Genomic DNA, 19735 nt, shown 5'->3' on the forward strand with positions numbered 1-19735 from the left:
GCTGTAAGAAATTCATGCACAGCTGATAATGAAAGGATATGTGTATGAAACCACCCTCACAGCAAAATGATGCACTCTTTAGATATTAAGATATAAGAGTTCAAAGTATTGACCTAAATTATTCATTGTTTAACATACTAGTATTATATAAATTTACCATACATTTGCATAATTTCCAATAACTAAGCGATGAAGTGGTAAGATATATGTAAAATTAGCAAGATTAGAGCTGTTTTAACAAGACATCAGACTTTGTGCAGTACAGTAAGTGTCAAACTCCAATTTGATGTAGGTGGGGTCTACTCATGATTAATTATCCAGTCATTTGGTAATGGATGTGAAAACATTGAACGCTACGACACTTGTCCAATTTTATCCGGGGACATTTCGCTTAAAACTTACTGTCAATTTTTCACAAGAGTAGACCTTTAAAAAAAAATTCCAGTTTTTACAGTCTATGAATATTGGTGGGCTTCTCTTAATTAGCAAATCAGAAGTTACTCAGTATTTGACTGCTTGTATTGATTGGAAAACTAGATCATACCATCCCATCAAAAGTTTACGCTCTTGTTAAAATGGCTCTAGAGTGTGACACATCTTTTCATCTGTTTCACATCTTCAGCATGCCACAGACATCCCATGATTCCTTTTATATCTATTGGATTATATGTTATGCATGTAAAATGTAATTAAAGGTTGTATGAAGCTTATTTGGTTGTATGCATCCAGTGATTTAAGAAGTGAATTTTTAGTTGGCAGTTTTGAACATATACATTGTATACATGTATATTCAATTTGAAAATTCACATATTTCTATAAATGATGTTGTATTTTATTGGCAAATATTGTAACTTTTATTGTACATGTGAGAATAAAATTAATTTATCTATAAATGTGGTGTTTATTGTACTTTTGTAAGTACACAATTTGTCCATATTTTGTGAATTAACTGAACATTACATGGCTGGTTAATCAGGACCCTAGTGAAGAGGTGTGACAAGAAACATGTAAACTGAAAACCTTGGCAAGAAAATCTCTGATCCATTTACGTGTACTTAGTAAAAATATCAATCACCTCGTATGTACATTGAAACTTTAAATATTAAAATACTCCAGATTTATGTGTGAACATGAACAGTATTTTTCTTTTTCTTTTCTTTTTCTCTATAGTTATATATATAACCCATATCACAAAATTTTGATCAGAAATGTTACCAAATTCGTACCAGTGTAAACTAAATTGGGATAATTTATTTTTAAACATGTACAAAGTGTCAATTTATGAAATTCCAATATCATACATTCGTGTAGACTTGAACCAAAAGAAAAAATATATTGTTTTAATTAAGCCAAGTTCTGATATTCGGGATGAATGTGGTAGTCTTTTCAATTCAACAAGTTTTTCAATAAGTTTAAGAGTTACAACTACATTATATATATAGTACATGCAGTAGGTCTATATAAACATTTCGGGGGGGGGGGGGGGGGGGGGGGGTTCAAAAAGATGTAAAACATCGGGATATTATTCCGGAAAGTTTTTTGTGCTTTTCGATTCTAAAATTATTATTTGTGGAACTCTTTTGTGTTAGGAGGTCAAAGGACTTTACGCGGGAATGTTGTGTAACAAAAATTTGCGAGAAGCCAGGAGGTGAATTTTTGTGTAATTCAGCAAAACAAAGCGTGGTAAAAATGATCCGTCGAAGCTCGAGGAAACGTGCGTCACCAAAAGGTGAAGACAAGAATGAACAGAAGAAAATGAAGGTATCTTGATAGTTTGACAGTTCGCGGTGTGTATTGTTATTGTTTTTAACCCGTTTTTAACAGGGGCATGGTCACGATTTTGGCCAAATTCTAATTTTCTGATTTTATTATTTACAATGCTTTAAAAATGCATGCTCAATGATTAAATGAGAGGGTCATTCGTGGAGTTATAAGAAAGATACAGAGCTCACAATTCTTTGTCATGTAAACAAGTTCAAAATAATTTTTAAACTGATTTGAAAATCTTTTCACATTCATTTTTGGTCCTAAACTGGAATTTTCACTTCAACATTCAAAATGTAAACAGACGCTTTGTTAACATAGCAAAGAATGTTAAGTTCTGTAACTCGCCTATAACTCAACGAATGACACTCAAATTTTGATTGACTATTAGAAATGCCTTACTGAAGCATTGTAAACATTAAAATCGGAAAATATTTTTTGACCCAAATCATGACCATGCCCCTTTAACTTTAAGTGGGAATTTGTGGTGCTCGCTGCTGTAATTTTATACAATCGCTTAATAAATTTATGCCATCAAAAGAATAACGTTTGTTGTCAAAACAAAGATGACGAACAATTGACTTTAATGTATAAAAATAATGTATAAAAATAATAGGTGAAATCGTGTAGAAAAATATTTTAGGAAGGTTACAGTCATGGCCACAAACAGCTGATCAAAGACAAGTGTCTGTTATCCAGGCTGTTTTTGAGTTCTCTAAAGAGGATTGAAAGAGAAATAGGTGCTCTATTTGCATCAAATGCAACTGCCTGCAATGAAGAATCAAAAATGATAGACCAAAATTTATTAATGCAGTCCAAATAATTTGAAAAAAAAACAAAACAAACAAACACAGTGCAGGTATGTTAATGCTCCCTGATTGATTTCACAGCGACATGTAGAGAGTCAACTTGTCTGTACTTCATACAATATGATGTCATCAACTTTGAAGACACAATCTGCATTCCATTTGATAGCTCTTGGGAAATTTATTATCTTAAAAAGTTTCATGTAAAGTAAATGACTATTTATAAACTATATGTATAATGGTTTGAAGACTCGTACTGCTATGAGTAAACTTGAATTAAATGAAGAGATTTTGATGCATGTAAAAATAGCTTGGAACTTTTTCCGTTGATTTTAACAATGAAGTTTTCCAGCTATAATTTAAGTCTTGGACACTTAACATTGCTGCAAGATTGTTTATAGCAAAATTACAGCTTGAATTGAAAAACAAAAAACTTGACTTTGATTTAAATTACACAACTGCCTATTAATATGTAAGATTAACAATTTGTATTGTATTTAGAATGCGTTGTCATCAATTAAAATGGAGCCCAAAACTCCACTGACTTCGGTTCCAGTGAACATCCCTATACCGAGCCCACCTGACTTTACAAAGTTGGAGATAAAGGGAATGAAAGAGGAAAATACAAATAGTGAGGTAAAAAGTAACACCAGACTTTTCATGCCTTTGCTTAAGTCAGTACTGCAAGCATTGAGAGAATCAGGGTTAGAGGCAAAAGTTGGTGTTTGTCATCTTTAAAGACTTAATCAAACTTGGAAGACACAAAGATCAATCGAAGATGAGTTAGCTTTAGCAACTCGAACAGAGACATTAGTAATCTTCAATACCAAGGTTATGTTTATTCAGTGATTTGGAAGTCCCAGTCCCTTATTCTTCATGCATTTTATCCTCAATATATATGGAATCTTAACCCTAGCTCAAAGTTTTAATTTGTTCCTATGTAGATGTTAATGTTTGACAGTACTAAGAAATGTTTATGATGATAATAATGAGTATTATTACATGTATTAGGTTGTCACTGGAGTTCCATGGAAATGTTTACATATTCCATTGTTATTGCAGGATGAGGACGACTTGGATTTGGAGTCCCAGAGACAAAAGAACCTCCAGGACAATGCGGCCATCTTCTCTAGTCTGGGCTTCCAGGAGGTGGGTTTAGGGAATATGATGTTTTATTTCTGTCAAGTAGAGCTATGATATTTAATAAAACTACAGAGGAAAGGATAAGAGGCATAATTGGTTTTTTTTTTTTTCAGACTAAAGTAGACCTTAAGATGTCATCCAAGAAATACAAACCAAAGCCAGCAACAAAAAGGTATTGGTGGTATTTGTTTCTCTCTGAATCAGTGGTGTAATTAAAATTTTAAGCTGATCCCTTACTGAGTTTATTCTGAATGATACAGGGTCAAGATTCCCAAACCTGCCCCGGGCCCTAGTCGGCGGAGCATGAGGCTACAGAGGATCGACCCTGAGGGTCAGCCTCTCCCTGAACTGCCAGCAGAGGAACCACAGATCGATCAACATGTTTGTGTTTAACTACATTTAAATATGAATCAAATGATATTTTTGAATGGGTTATATTTCTTCGCACAAATATTAAGGTTAATTATTATTTTTTTTCCACTTTTGCTCTATTGTCCTCTATATATGTACTATTTGATGGGTTTTTTTTTCAGGCTAGAAAACCATCAGGCCCAATGGGTATGGAGGATGCCCTGTTCAGTGGTAACTCTGTTGAGGATCACATTCATCTCGTGTCACGTCTTGGTTCAGCAAAAGTCTCCTCCAAGACGACAGACACCAGACCTCTCACTAAGTAAGCATTGTATCATTAAAACTTCTGTCAATCTCCATGATCAAAACTCACTTAACCAAGTAGAGAATTTGGCAATGTGTAACTTCTGGACACTCATGGAACAATGTTTCACTTTTCAAAAGATGTTACGTCCAGGTATACTTCCCGAAAAAAAGTAGTACATGAGTCTTCCTCATTTACAAATCAAATTTTTTTTCATTCAATATTTAATGAATTTAAAAAATATTTTGGAGACCGCACAAGAAATCATCGACTGCATGAGAAAGAAAAATAATATTCAAAAGTAACTGTGTTAAAATATTGTACATCAGAAATGTTATTTATCAATGTCCAAAGGTTAATTTATTATAAAATTTAAAATCATGCATTTATAAAGTTACAATTGTATAAAGTGACTTAGAGGTCCAAAGGGCCGGGTGCAAATTACGATTATTTGACATACTTTGCATGATATGAATGTCATGCACACTGTCACTATGATAAACAATTACTTACTTACTAAAATATTGTTATTGTGTGACATTAAAACAACCTACAAACTTTTAATTACACGAAGCTTTAGTAAAAAAAAAAAAAAGCTACTGAGAGTAGTCAGTGTGTTCAAATTATTTTGATTTTATTCTTTATTGATAATTTATTGGTGAACAAGAACACTTGACACATATTCTTTATTACATATTCTTTATTACATATTCTCTATTACAGTTTTGTGAAAGACCTGAACCAGCTGAGACTAGGAGAGGAGGGGGTGTCCAAAGTTGTCCCGGAGAGGATCTTCTCCCTGGCTATCCACCCTGCCCATGACAGAACACTGGTCATGGCCGGGGACAAGTGGGGAAAGCTGGGATTCTGGGATGTGGTAGGTGGACCCTTTATATATCAAGGTCATTTATACCCCTCCCTCTCAGTTGTAGAGGAACTTGTGTCGATACTAACAACTTACTTTCCTTCCAAGGAATGACAAGTTTAGATGAAACCTATTAAAGAAATTTTCAGTCAAATGTGTTTTTTGTAACGTCATTGAAGCAGTAATGAGAACAGAAAGATCATTGTTTGTATAGAATGATTGGATTTGTTTGACTGCCATGCATGCATATATGAAAGAACTTAAACCTTGTACTTTAAGTAGTTGGGTAACATTTACTGTACACCTTGTACTGTACCTTTAGTAGTTGGGTAACATTATGTACACCTTGTACTGTACCTTTAGTAGTTGGGTAACATTATGTACACCTTGTACTGTACCTTTAGTAGTTGGGTAACATTTACTGTACACTTTGTACTGTACCTTTAGTCATACTTGCCAACTGACCCGATTTCGTCGGGTCACACCCGATTTTTCAACCCTTCACCCGATTATTTTTTATGACCCGGCGGGTCATGCTTTTCACCCGATTTTTGTCAAACAACCCGAAAATCTCCCGATTTCCGGATTTGGTTCGTAAATTACGTTGCGCGTTTGACTTCCAGTTATCAACCCAAGCTAAGCTTGGATTTACGTAACGCGTAAACAATGCCGATGGCTTTAATAGACACATTATTTAATAAGTGTAATTATTATCGTGAGTTGTTTTGACTAAGCGAAGGTTTAAATCATTAAGTTTGATGGCCTCCAATAGGAAAAGGTCTTCATCGGGGCCAACGGAATCAAAACCAACAAAAAGAAAACGATATTTTTGTCGCTACCTATCAACATATCTGGGAAAATGAATTTCCATAGGTAAAACAAAGTAATCGAGTACAAAACGAGGCTTTTGCGTTCTATGTAACGCACATTTGAATATTGGATTTTGTGCTCAAAATGATCTGACTAAACATTCAAAAACGCTAAGTCATGTATAGAGTGCTTTTTAATACACAAAAGTCTTCCAAGTCGCTTACAACTTTCATGCCATCATTTACAGAGTTCAAAAGCAAGGTTAATGTAGCAGAAACTCTTTTTGCATTTTTTTTTTTCAGCTGAACACAACCTACTATTTTCTGTGTCAGATCACTTTACAAAATTCAAAATCAGCAACTGTTAGTTAAAATGGTTCTTTGCAATAAAGTACATGTATTACACATAAGTTTTAACACATATTTCTATTGTATATACCTATGAAATGCATGATAAATATGTCGTGAATGTCGTTACGCGCTATGACCAGATTTTTTACTTTCCAAATCTGGTCATGACCAGATTTTCACATGTTGGAGGTTGGCAAGTATGCCTTTAGTAGTTGGGTAACATTTACTGTACACCTTGTACTGTACCTTTAGTAGTTGGGTAACATTTAATGAACACCTTGTACTGTACCTTTAGGAGTTGGGTAACATTTACTGTACACCTTGTACTCTATCTTTAGTATGTTTGTAACATTTGGTTTAAACCATGTACCTTTAGAAGTTAAGTGACATTTACTGAACACCTTGTTCCTTTAGTAGTTTGGTAACATTTACTGCAAACCTTGTACTTGTAGTAGTTGGGTAACATTTGGTGTACATCATGTACCTTTAGTGGTTGAGTAACATTTACTGTTAACCTTTTACTTGTAGTAGTTGGGTAACATTTACTGTACACCTTGAACCTTTAGTAGTTGGGTAACATTTACTGTACACCATGTACCTTTAGTATTCAGTAACATTTACTGTTAACCTTGTAACTTCAGTAGTTTGGTAACATTTACTGTGCTGTCACCAATGTTTTTGTTATCCAGGTCCATGACAAATCGGATGATACAGACGGTATAGTGGTCTATCACCCGCACTCTCGACCAATCAACGATCTCCGAGTGTCGCCCTACAACCACCTGCACATCATATCATGTAGCTATGATGGAACTTCCCGTTGCTGTGATCTTCAGAAGACTGTGTTCAATGAGGTATCAAACATTAATCAGTTTTCACTACAGTTAATATTATGAGGATTGATACTTAGTGAACAAACAGGTTTAATTTTGTCAAGTGTTTACAATATTTATATTTCCTGTAGGTGTATGCCACAGATGAGGATGAGGACAATCTGCTGAAAAACTTTGATTTCCACTCAGCTGACACACTTGTTTACTCTCAGCAAGATGGCACAGTAGCCTTTGTGGACACGAGAACCCCTGGGTAAGTGACTGCCTTGGTAGACAGGAGAACCCCTGGGTAAGTGACCGCCTTGGTAGACAGGAGAACCCCTGGGTAAGTGACCGCCTTGGTAGACAGGAGAACCCCTGGGTAAGTGACCGCCTTGGTAGACAGGAGAACCCCTGGGTAAGTGACAGCCTTGGTAGACAGGAGAACCCCTGGGTAAGTGACAGCCTTGGGAGACAGGAGAACCCCTGGGTAAGTGACCGCCTTGGTAGACAGGAGAACCCCTGGGTAAGTGACCGCCTTGGGAGACAGGAGAACCCCTGGGTAAGTGACAGCCTTGGTAGACAGGAGAACCCCTGGGTAAGTGACAGCCTTGGTAGACAGGAGAACCCCTGGGTAAGTGACAGCCTTGGTAGACAGGAGAACCCCTGGGTAAGTGACAGCCTTGGTAGACAGGAGAACCCCTGGGTACGTGACAGCCTTGGGAGACAGGAGAACCCCTGGGTAAGTGACAGCCTTGGTAGACAGGAGAACCCCTGGGTAAGTGACAAATTATGTGACCTGATTGGTGCAGTACTTCTGTTTCTCCCGTGCTGCTTGTGGCGTAGTTATGGTAATCTGACCAGTGACATCAACATGATTGCAAGAAATCCTCTGTAGCCTTTACATGTTACTCATCATTGATTGCCTTGTCTCTGACTACCAAACTGTAACTTGGCTTGTATACAAAATACCGATACCACAGTATCTTTTTTCAGAATTGATATTAGATCAACCATCTTGCATTTGGACATGATATTTCAACTGAAATTTTTTACAGGACGGATGCTGAGCATGTGTATTGGCTTCATCAGAAATCTTTGAGGACGGTGTCTGTTCATCCAATCAACAATCACCTGATTGTCACCGGCAGCACTGATTGGTGAGCAGTCTTCTCATGATATATCATTTATCTAGTGATTTCATTCACTGCAAGAGTTGGCTTATTATGGTAGAAAGAAAAATTCTTCCGACTGTAAAAGTATAGTGGATTGTAATGATACTGACATTATAAAATTAATCCACAATTTACCCTGAAAATATGCAGGGAATTAAATACAGATTACAGTTTTGTCTCTCAGACAGTTTTTTTTGTTTTGCATTTTTTGGAAGTCAAAAGTACAAAGTAGATTTACTAGTAGATATAGACAAGTTTCTCCCCTTTTATGACTGATGTGTTCTGTTACAGTACTGCCAAGATCTGGGACCTGAGGAATTTGAAATCAGGAGGTAAGAGTAACAAATGGCTGGATCAGATCGTCCACAGTAAGAATGTGTACAGCGCCTACTTCTCACCGCTGACTGGGAACCATATACTGACCACCTCTCTGGACGGAACGCTCAAGTGAGTAGTGTAGGGAATAATGGGAATGACAGTAAATACTATCGCTTTATTGTGTGGTCATTCTTTTCATGACTGGCTGAACTAGATTGAGCTTTATAGGTTTTTGTTTGTAAGTTTAAATCTTGTATGTTTCAGTGTAGTGGAGTGCACAGACTCAGGAAAGCTGGGGAAGAGGAAAGTTATCAAGTAAGTCATTGCTAGCTGCAGGTCGTCATATTGATAAAATAAGTATGAGACAATGGTAGTATTGCAGCAAATATTGTAATAATGCATTACATGTAGCATGACAATATACTATGTTGTTTATTCATGACTGTGTTAACTATAAACAACATTGTGGGAACCATGACCTGGACATTTTTTCGGCTTATTGTATGTCAGTTTCAGCTTTTGTAATTCACTTTATCTAACTTTATTACCATGATACCTCATAACACCCATTATTACAGAAACAAAATTGAAAAAAATAAATAAAATGCATTTTGATTTAATGTCAGTTTATTTTAATATATGAAATGTATGACTGTGTTACTATTTTCAGACACAACAACCATGTTGGGAGGTGGCTGACCCCGTTTCGTGCAGCGTGGCATCCCTCACGGGAGGATGTGTTTGTTGTGGGAAGCATGGAGAGACCGAGGCGGGTAAGTTAACCATGGAGTACAATATCAGAAGTCAACCATGGAGTACAATATCAGAAGTCAACCATGGAGTACAATATCAGTAGTCAACCATGGAATACAATATCAGTAGTCAACCATGGAGTACAATATCAGTAGTCAACCATGGAATACAATATCAGTAACCAACCATGGAGTACAATATCAGTAGTCAACCATGGAGTACAATATCAGAAGTCAACCATGGAGTACAATATCAGAAGTCAACCATGGAGTACAATATCAGTAGTCAACCATGGAATACAATATCAGTAGTCAACCATGGAATACAATATCAGTAACCAACCATGGAGTACAATATCAGTAGTCAACCATGGAGTACAATATCAGTAGTCAACCATGGAGTACAATATCAGTAGTCAACCATGGAATACAAAATCAGTAACCAACCATGGAGTACAATATCAGTAGTCAACCATGGAGTACAATATCAGTAGTCAACCATGGAATACAATATCAGTAGTCAACCATGGAGTACAATATCAGTAACCAACCATGGAGTACAATATCAGTAGTCAACCATGGAGTACAATATCAGTAGTCAACCATGGAATACAATATCAGTAACCAACCATGGAGTACAATATCAGTAGTCAACCATGGAGTACAATATCAGTAGTCAACCATGGAGTACAATATCAGTAGTCAACCATGGAGTACAATATCAGTAGTCAACCATGGAATACAATATCTGTAGTCAACCATGGAGTACAATATCAGTAGTCAACCATGGAGTACAATATCAGTAGTCAACCATGGAATACAATATCAGTAACCAACCATGGAGTACAATATCTGTAGTCAACCATGGAGTACAATATCAGTAGTCAACCATGGAGTACAATATCAGTAGTCAACCATGGAATACAATATCAGTAACCAACCATGGAGTACAATATCAGGAGTCAATCATGGAGTACAATATCAGTAGTCAACCATGGAGTACAATATCAGTAACCAACCATGGAGTACAATATCAGTAGTCAACCATGGAGTACAATATCAGTAGTCAACCATGGAGTACAATATCAGTAGTCAACCATGGAATACAATATCAGTAACCAACCATGGAGTACAATATCAGTAGTCAACCATGGAGTACAATATCAGTAGTCAACCATGGAGTACAATATCAGTAGTCAACCATGGAGTACAATATCAGTAGTCAACCATGGAATACAATATCAGTAGTCAACCATGGAATACAATATCAGTAGTTAACCATGGAATACAATATCAGTAGTCAACCATGGAATACAATATCAGTAGTCAACCATGGAGTACAATATCAGTAGTCAACCATGGAGTACAATATCAGTAGTCAACCATGGAATACAATATCAGTAGTCAACCATGGAGTACAATATCAGTAGTCAACCATGGAGTACAATATCAGTAGTCAACCATGGAATACAATATCAGTAGTCAACCATGGAGTACAATATCAGTAGTCAACCATGGAGTACGATATCAGTAGTCAACCATGGAGTACAATATCAGTAGTCCTCTGAGGGGTTACCTCTCTTGCTGGTGTTAGTTGGTATCTAGTAGATTCTGGTGCCCTAAATTAAGTTTTGCAAGTGTCATTGGAAAATGATTGGTTTAGAACTGCGAGGCTTCATTTTCAAAGGCAAGAAGTCATTTTATATGTTGAATAACAAAACTACATATATTTTAAATTTTTGTTTTTTTAATATCTGCTACAAATCTTGTTGATATTTAGGGCATGCATATACATCTGTAATAGTTTGTTTACAATAGGTGCCACTTTGTCCTAAATTGTATTTTCATTTAATCAAAATTTACATGTACTTGGTATATGACCATTTGATATCTTACAGGAGACAATAGATGTATACATGTATTTTTGTGATTGCATTTGTCCATCACTCTTCAAGTTGAATTCTTATACAAGAGTTACCTCCCGTCTGTTACAGATCCAGGTGTACGACTGTGAGGGTAACATCCTGCGTAATCTGAGTGACCCCGAGGTCCTGGGCTCAGTCTGCTCCCTCAACGTGTTCCACCCAACCCGGAACGTCCTAGTGGGTGGGAACTCCAGTGGGAGAGTCCATGTCTTTATGTAGGTCGGAGTCACCATGACAAAGTTCATGACATCAAAGTACAGACAGATGAGACAATGGCAGGGACTAGCGCTCAGGTGATGAAGGATCACCTGGTTTTCAGGAAAACTATGATCACAAATAGGCCAGTGAACCCTTTGAATACTAAACCTGACAAAAGAAAGCTGGGATTAGAGCAGTCAAAGATGTGGCTGATTTTATGTGTTCCGATTATGTGTTCCTATATTACTGACAGACTGGTATGGTTTTTGACTTGTTAGCATTTGACCCGGTGTCAATGTTAGTACTATGTCATATATACAACTTGTACAGAGAAGGCTGTTGGAGGGAGAATAATGTGTTGAGCACATTGATAAACAGGGACAGGTGAGTAAGTTGTACTCTAAAGGCAGCATTATTCTTTTAGACATATTTTAGAAAATTTAAAAACATCATTTCATTTAATCTGTTATAGGATTTGATGTTTGATAATGATGATGATGATGACGATGATGATGATGATGATGATGATGATGATTAGTGGCCTGTATGTTAATCTGTATGGACATATCCGTATTGTACAAAAACACAGCCTACTTATTTGTGACTCATGAACTTAGATGTATATTATGACTATTCTATAGAAGCAAAAAAATGTACCTAAGTTGGTTATACGGGTAATATATTGATGTAACAAGAGATTAAGAGATTCTTTGTTCTCTGATTTCCCTTAGCTATAGATTTTTAGTAAACTTAGACTAGTTTCTTCATCTAAATTTTTTGTTGCAAATCATGTGTTCACAGTTTTGTTTTCAACTTTTTAAGAGGTAAAGAATTGAAAGTCTTTTATAAATGTATTGCTAGTATTTTCATTGTCTTCAATTTTCCTGGGGATTTTTTGTCAATAACACATCGATGACATTATCAATTTGGGGTTTTCTTCTCTCTTTATTTTGAAAAGCCATGGATTTTTATACTTTTTTTGTATTTTTGGATTATATTAAACTTGAAATGAAAATGAGAATGTTTCTGAATTTGTCATTTTAATGCCTTATGCCCTACAGTATACATTGTATATATGGCCAGATACAAGCTTGTCATGCCTGACTCTGTCTTCAGTTCTTCCATCGTTTTGTCAACCCATCAATTAACTCATTAGAGTTACAAAAAAAAAACTGTTCCAGATATGCCTAAATAATTTAAATTTATTAACTGGTTTAAAAAGTGTTCTTCATCAGTAAGAAATAAAACGGAGCAAAACTTGAGTACATAAAAATAACCGGATCAAAGTGCCATACTATTAAGGAGGCGGTGTGTCAATGAATAAACACCAGATCTTCCCCAAAATTGATTTATGAATGATTTGTTCAGCCATAACTATCATATAGTAAAGAGAATATATACGTTTATAGAAATTTGCTATAACTTGATAGAGTTCATTCTCCGAAGAAGAAGAATACAGTTACTAATACAGTTACACCCAGCTCTTTTAATGTGTCAGAAAAAGAAACACGAAAATGGTCTTGGATGTATCACCCAGAAATAAAGCATAGGAGAACCTGATAAATGGGTGCACCGCAGATCTCAACCAGAACTAAAAAGTTGATTTTATATTTGTCCAAAAATCAACAAATTCATAAATTTTGTCAGGAACTCCTATAGTCGTTCCCCCACTTATCATGATGAATGGCCTTTCTTACACAGGCCGTTGGGAATTTACTGTGCCCGGGTCTCCATCTATCACACGGGCACTGTGTAAGGGACTGCTGCTGCACATATCCAGTTACCTCCCCTGGGCACCGTTTTATGTTTTCATTTCCTTTTTTAATTATATCTGGTCATCGTTTGGGTCGTTCCTTTCTGACATCCCTCCCACAACAGGGTATAAATTCTGATTTATGACCGCTGATTCCGTTTTCCCTGAAATGTCAGTGTTACGTTGGGTTATTTTGTTCGTAAATATTTCATGGGTTTTTTTGTTCGTAAATATTTCTTACAACGATGTCTTCAGACCGCATGGAATATTGAATAACGAACGTTTTTACTGCAAAATCAAGAGAGTTGAGACATTCCTATTTTTTACGTACTTTAAACAAACTTTTGTTTTATCTGTCTTGTTTCTATGCTTTTTGGCCAGAAAAGCTCTCTTGGTTACATCATTAGCTTTTAATCCCAAGCTGTAATTGCGAGACCGGCTGCGGCATCCACAATTTTTTTTTAATTTGAAAAAAGAAATTTAAAATTTTACTCCATTTTAAAATGCTGAATATTGACTAGGTTTTTAAAACAGGGATTGTATGTCTTAATTGTGATGCACTGTCATTCGTGCATATTGGGATGAAACGAAACAATTTTAGATAATACATATACAAGTATCACATTCCTCCCTAGATCCATGTACACAACCCCTGACGCTAGGGAAAGCTTGGGGGAGTCGACTCCAATACATGATTTGTAAAATACACGACTCACCTTGGGATAAAGAAAATTTAAACAAAAAAATGATAAACCTCTCATTTGCAAATATTAAATATTAATAAATCTTATGAAAAATAAATAGTCGGGACTATTTCTGTTCAGATGTAATGGGGACGTACATGTACAGTTACAGTTTATCTGAAGGGAAAGTCCTTGGGAGTCTCATACGATTTTACCCATTGTGTTAGCTTGTTGCTCTTTCCGGGAATAAATAACGTTAAGTGCAAATATTCTAGAAATTGTCGACAGAGTTATGAAAAAAAAATTGTCAGTTGAAAAATTAGCCTTGTTAAGGTACACCCCCTCCCCCTCTAAAAAATAACCTTATATTTAAAGGGACTTGGACACGAGTTGAGCTGAAAATTTTTAAATTTTACTTTTCCAATATTAGTAACTAGAATGGTCAATATGATTATTTTAAATGATTCGCCAAAATTTGAAAGTCAATTATTGAGTTACAAGCAAGATAAAATTCTTTTTAGCGTAAACAAAGCTCGAGTCTTGTTATTGTTTACATATACGAGGGTTGTCCCAAAATAGCGTAGACAAGTGGCGTTATTCAGGTAATCTAAGACAAAGGAAGATGAAATTTGTGCCACAAAGGTTTCAAGAAATTTACATTCAAATAATGTTTTAAAATCAAATATTGTTTGAGATTAAATTAGTGAAATGAAAGCATGTTAGATCAGAAATTCGACATGCGGCCCAATGTCAAAAACAAAAATTTAAAATCAACATAATAAAATGAAAATTGCGAGGAAAAGTACTTTTCGAATGAAAAAATTCAAATAAAACATGCATTGGTATTTGATAATAATTCTATTATTTACTAAAAAAAAAATGTTTTGGCTATAACAAAACTTTTAAATATTTTATAGCGCGTTTTGTGACAAGTTGAAAAGTTAACTCGTAATAAAATGATGTCAGCGTTTAAGGTGACGCAGCAGTAACTGATATAATTTTGTAAAGACCATGAAATAAATCCTAAGCGGCTTTGGAAGTAAATGAAATTAACAAAATGGATTAAAAATATGTTTTGTATTATATAAGTAGTTAAACAGCATTGAAAATATTTGAACAAGTATGATGACAATAAATGGAAAAAAGAAACTCCGAACGATATCAATGGGCGTCAAAATGCTGAACGACACTTTTAGGCAAGACGGACGTTAGATAGCAAGTAATACAGGGCAAGTATTGGAGCCGACAGATCGTTTGTACTAAGAAAATATTTTTTTAAAAAAAACTAGAAATATATGTTGAATGTGCACTCGGGTTACTTGTTCAAAGATAATATTTTTTCTAAGACTTTTTCGGAAATAAAACGTAAATGTTATCGTAAACGATGTGGAGGGTTTAGCAACAACGTAAAACTGGAAATGTTCGACGTCGCACATTGCGCCGCCTGACAAATCTTGTTGTTACTAATTATTCATTTCCTCGAGAAATAAATAAAGTACAGATTTGAATTTTTCAGTATTGTTTGCCAAAGGGTCATTGAAGAAAAAATAGAAGTCTAATGAAATTGCAGTGAACAGATTATAAATTTTGTGTCCTGTCTACGCTAATTTGGACAACCCTCGTATGTGGTATTGCTATGTGTTTCAATCTAATGTTGCTGTTTGGTTGATAATATTATTCATAAACACATTGAATAAGTTTATCTTGTTTGGCAAGAGTCATTTTGTCAGAGAAATGGGAATTTCTGTACTTTGCATTATTTGTAAACAAATTTAAGACTCGAGCTTTGTTTACATAACAATGAACTATTATGCCTGTATCATGTAACTTGATTTCTAACATTCAATTTTTGTCAGTCATTCAAAATGCACAAGTAAACAATTTTAAACATAATAAATGAAAAATGAAGTTTTGATCTCAAATCGTGTCTAGGTCCCTTTAACATGGGATACTAGTAATCGAGTCAGTATATGCAAGCAATTCCTTCCTATGCATGTATCTTTACTCCTGTTGTGTTATTTTTTTTTTATTTCTAAGTGATGATGCGCCTTATTGTTTATTATAATGGCTGTAAATATTTCATTCATTTTAGGTAGCAATCCTGTTCAACATAAAGTACTAAAATGAATACCAATTATGCTCTTAGTGAATAACAGTAAAACTCTTTTAAAGGACTATTTTATGATGCGGATTCAATTATCTATAGTGCAGAAGTCCACATCATTTCCGGTGCGAGTGATTCCATAGAGAAATTCATTTAAATATCAACTCCCCCAAAATCACGATGTGAGACATAAATTCTTTGCAATTGTAAATTTACAAGTCGCAATTGTAAATTATATCAGTGTCTGGGACTTGTAAATTTTTAATATGCTATTGTAAATATTTAAAGTTTGGGGAATTGGGAAATCTCTCTCTCTCTCTCCTCTCTCTCTCTCTCTCTCTCTCTCTCTCTCTCTCTCTCTCTCTCTCTCTCTCTCTCTGAGAAATATTTTCAACGTGGAACCTATGCAATACGCGTTATTTCTTGTTTCGTGATAGATACTAAAAAAAAGTAATTGAACACTCTACTTTCAGTACGCACAATGCATCGTCATCTACACATACCTGCGTCATTCCAAGGACGACAACACCAGTACATGTTGATATACAAACCATTTGTTTTATAAACCTCATCACAGCGACTTGACTTGATAACTCGTTAGTAACTGTATCAAATCAGTCCGCTGTGAAACAAAACAGAGTTCCCGCGAACCCGAGTGCATAGCTATCACGTATATAATGGCCGTATTGGCGTCCGATGCTGTTTTAAATGTAGCGTTTTTCCGTGATTGGATTTGTCCATTACATGCTGTTCCCTGGACGGTAATTGTGTCGATGAAATCCTGCAGAAAAAACAGAAAAGCGCCATCTGATTGGGTAATTTGATTCCCACAGTCGACAGAATTAATCGCACGAAGCCAGAGAGACTTTAATATCTTCGGGGCAGAAAAGCTCACAGGAATTAAAAATCAAAAATCAAACCCAACTTTTCATGGAAATCATAAAACGCAAAATTCCCTAAACATTTAACCTGCTCTTAAATTCATAAATTATATTCACAAGCAGGTCTTGCAAGAGTTAGTGCTTTATGATCAATTTTATCTGAAATTGCGTATCTATGACAGTATTTTTTATATTTACAAATATACATGTCCACTGAACTGAGACACTGCTAGTGCTCCACTGTTGGTATTATTCACTATGTCACGTCATCCCTGGTATGGTACCGTGACATATAGAAAACATCGAAAGTTGACGCAAAGATTGTATACACATTCTCTAGTCTATATACGTGTATGCCCTCTGGGCCCAAAATTGGAAATAAAAACTATTATTGGCCTATACTCCCAGTTTGACTTCATTTTATAGTAACTATACATAATTACATATGTTTAGAAAAGTATCTAGTTTCTCTCATATCATTCTATCGTTTTAAGAGGAAAACTGAATTAACTGAAAACTATGATATATATACTGGTCAGCAGCCATTAGTCAGCAGTCACATGGTTCCATCACCATGGTTCTGGGGAGCTAGAAGTCATGTTCAGCTTACATACATGTACATAGTTTTCATTTGATTTATAAGACAGCAGCCCCAAACTCCCTTGATGATACTGCAATTTAGATACACAAATGTCTAAAACAGCACCAATAAAGGACGAAAGCATGTCAAAGTAAAAGAACATCATTATAAGACCAAACCCTGTTGAGGTGAGGTTTTGGCCAAACCTCGGTCCAGGCTGACACGTCTTTCCTTGTGTATATTGTTTGACCTTGCAACTAGTGTGAGAATAAATTGAATTGGTCAGATTTGCATCATCGATGTTTAATCGTCGTGCACTTTACATAGCTTTGGCAAAAACAAATTGAATTGTTACATCCACACATTGGAGCGCCCTGGTGCCATTTCCTATACATATTGAAATCTCATTAACAGTTTTCAGCATTTGTTTGCGTTTGAACGTATTTGGATTTCTTGAAGCATGACCTGTTAAAATACCCAGGAATGTGTTTCCAATAATGTCTGATCCAGCACAGGTGTTCGTGCTATGACAACACCGTACTGATGAACCCAGAGTTAGTATGCTCCGCCAATCCTTCTTTATTTAATTAAACATTCATCACAGATTTCAACCCCTAATTATAAACAATTCTACAATACCGGAATTTCTGTGATATTTCATATTTAACGGGGCTTGAAGAAATGCTACTTATCAGCTGGAATTTAACATTTATTTTTCCAAAAATCCTTGTTTTGTCAGAATTTGGTAGGTGCAAAGTACGAGATGTGTAGAGTTGAACTAAGTCAACTCTTCAACCAATGTAAGATTGTACAGCAGCACTGATACAGCATATTATTGTGATGAATGACTTCCTACACTTTCACAAGTTCATTAGCACTAGCTAACGAAAACTGTTGCTCGAGAACGTCCACGCGAACACGCGTATATACTGATGGAATTTTATTTTATTGTTGATTCAATAGAATATGATACAATATTTGTTGTTTTGAATTTCTGTTCATTGTCACTAACGCAACGAATCAATGAATGATTAATTAACTATCTCAGAAAGACTAGATACTAGTAAATAGAGCGAGAGAAGGATGGAATTGGTTTGTGTAATTAAAAGCTACAGCCGCACAAAACGGCTGATGATGAAAATGTCCAAATACATAACCTGGCACAAAGAAAGCGTCAGGTTTCGCTTCTCAGATTTGGGATGTTATAGTAATTAAGGACAATGTTCGCAAAAATATTCACCTATAATTTATGTCATGCGGAACGAGTATTGCCCGAAAAAACGGATACACCTAACCTGGTTAAAGTTCTCCTGGCGCGGTATACAACCCTAGCTAGAACCGGGTGACCTCAGGGGGTAGAGTAGGGGGTGATGACAAGCGATTCCCTCTCCTCTTATTATCAACACTCCCACGAGTTTTGGAGGAATTTTATGTCTACACAACACCATATCATCGACAGAGGTACAGGTGCAACAGAGAGTACATCAACTGCGAGAAGATAAAGAGCGATATTATACGGTTTGGTTCTTAATGTTAAAGTGCATTCTTCGATTCACTTTTGACACCCTGGTGATAATTTATAAAATATAGTGAGCAAAACCAGCCAGACCATATTTATCATCTTTTTGTTTAAATTCAATTAATGAAATTGAAAACGATTGAATGAAATGGAGCACAAGGTTATGAATAAGTTGGTAACCGTTTGGGTGCACTTACAAGTACATGTATATGATATTTATGAAGATTGAGTAATGTTAATAGCATCGACGAACCTTCTTCATATTTTGTATATACGTGTATATTATGAAGTCATTCAGGAGTACAAACCATGTTCATGTATAGCCATGGAAATTCAGGTTTAGCAACCGATGAACTATAAATTTCCAGGTCGCCCCTCCTTCGTTGTTTGACTGGCCGTCTACAATAAGTCGTAAGGTTCTTCTTCATATAAAGAACCACTAGATCTTAAAGGGGCATGGTCACGATTTTGGTCAATTTTTCCAATTTTATTGTCAACAATGCTTTAGTAAGGCATTTTAATAAGCAACCAAAATTTGACTGTCATTGGTTGAGTTCTAAGCAAGTTACACATGAAAGCTACACAGCTTGCAATTCTTTGCAATGTAAACAAAGCTTTTGTTTATATTTTGAACGCTGGAGT

At 35.6% G+C, this 19735-nt stretch overlaps 1 protein-coding gene across 1 annotated transcript; it reads left to right on the forward strand.

Moving 5' to 3' along the window:
* Nucleotides 1-1573: 1573 nt before the first annotated feature.
* Nucleotides 1574-12651, forward strand: LOC105319435 (WD repeat-containing protein 76). The gene is made up of 14 exons (XM_034462943.2): nucleotides 1574-1761; nucleotides 3072-3206; nucleotides 3633-3719; nucleotides 3827-3885; nucleotides 3974-4094; nucleotides 4247-4386; nucleotides 5092-5245; nucleotides 7083-7247; nucleotides 7358-7479; nucleotides 8264-8365; nucleotides 8672-8827; nucleotides 8963-9013; nucleotides 9369-9471; nucleotides 11445-12651. Exons 1-14 carry the CDS (start codon nucleotides 1690-1692, stop codon nucleotides 11592-11594), a joined length of 1617 nt encoding a protein of 538 aa, XP_034318834.2. The 5' UTR covers nucleotides 1574-1689; the 3' UTR covers nucleotides 11595-12651.
* The last annotated feature ends 7084 nt before the right edge of the window (nucleotides 12652-19735 follow it).

Source organism: Magallana gigas, chromosome 5 (assembly GCF_963853765.1).
Source record: "Magallana gigas chromosome 5, xbMagGiga1.1, whole genome shotgun sequence".
In the NCBI taxonomy this organism is placed as follows: Eukaryota; Metazoa; Mollusca; class Bivalvia; order Ostreida; family Ostreidae; genus Magallana; species Magallana gigas.

Coding starts and splice junctions, on each gene's coding strand:
- LOC105319435 (XM_034462943.2), top strand. CDS start 1,690: ATGATCCGTCGAAGCTCGAGGAAACGTGCGTCACCAAAAGGTGAAGAC. Junction 3,207..3,632: donor AGGAAAATACAAATAGTGAG/GTAAAAAGTAAC, acceptor TTGTTATTGCAG/GATGAGGACGACTTGGATTT. Junction 5,246..7,082: donor AGCTGGGATTCTGGGATGTG/GTAGGTGGACCC, acceptor TTTGTTATCCAG/GTCCATGACAAATCGGATGA.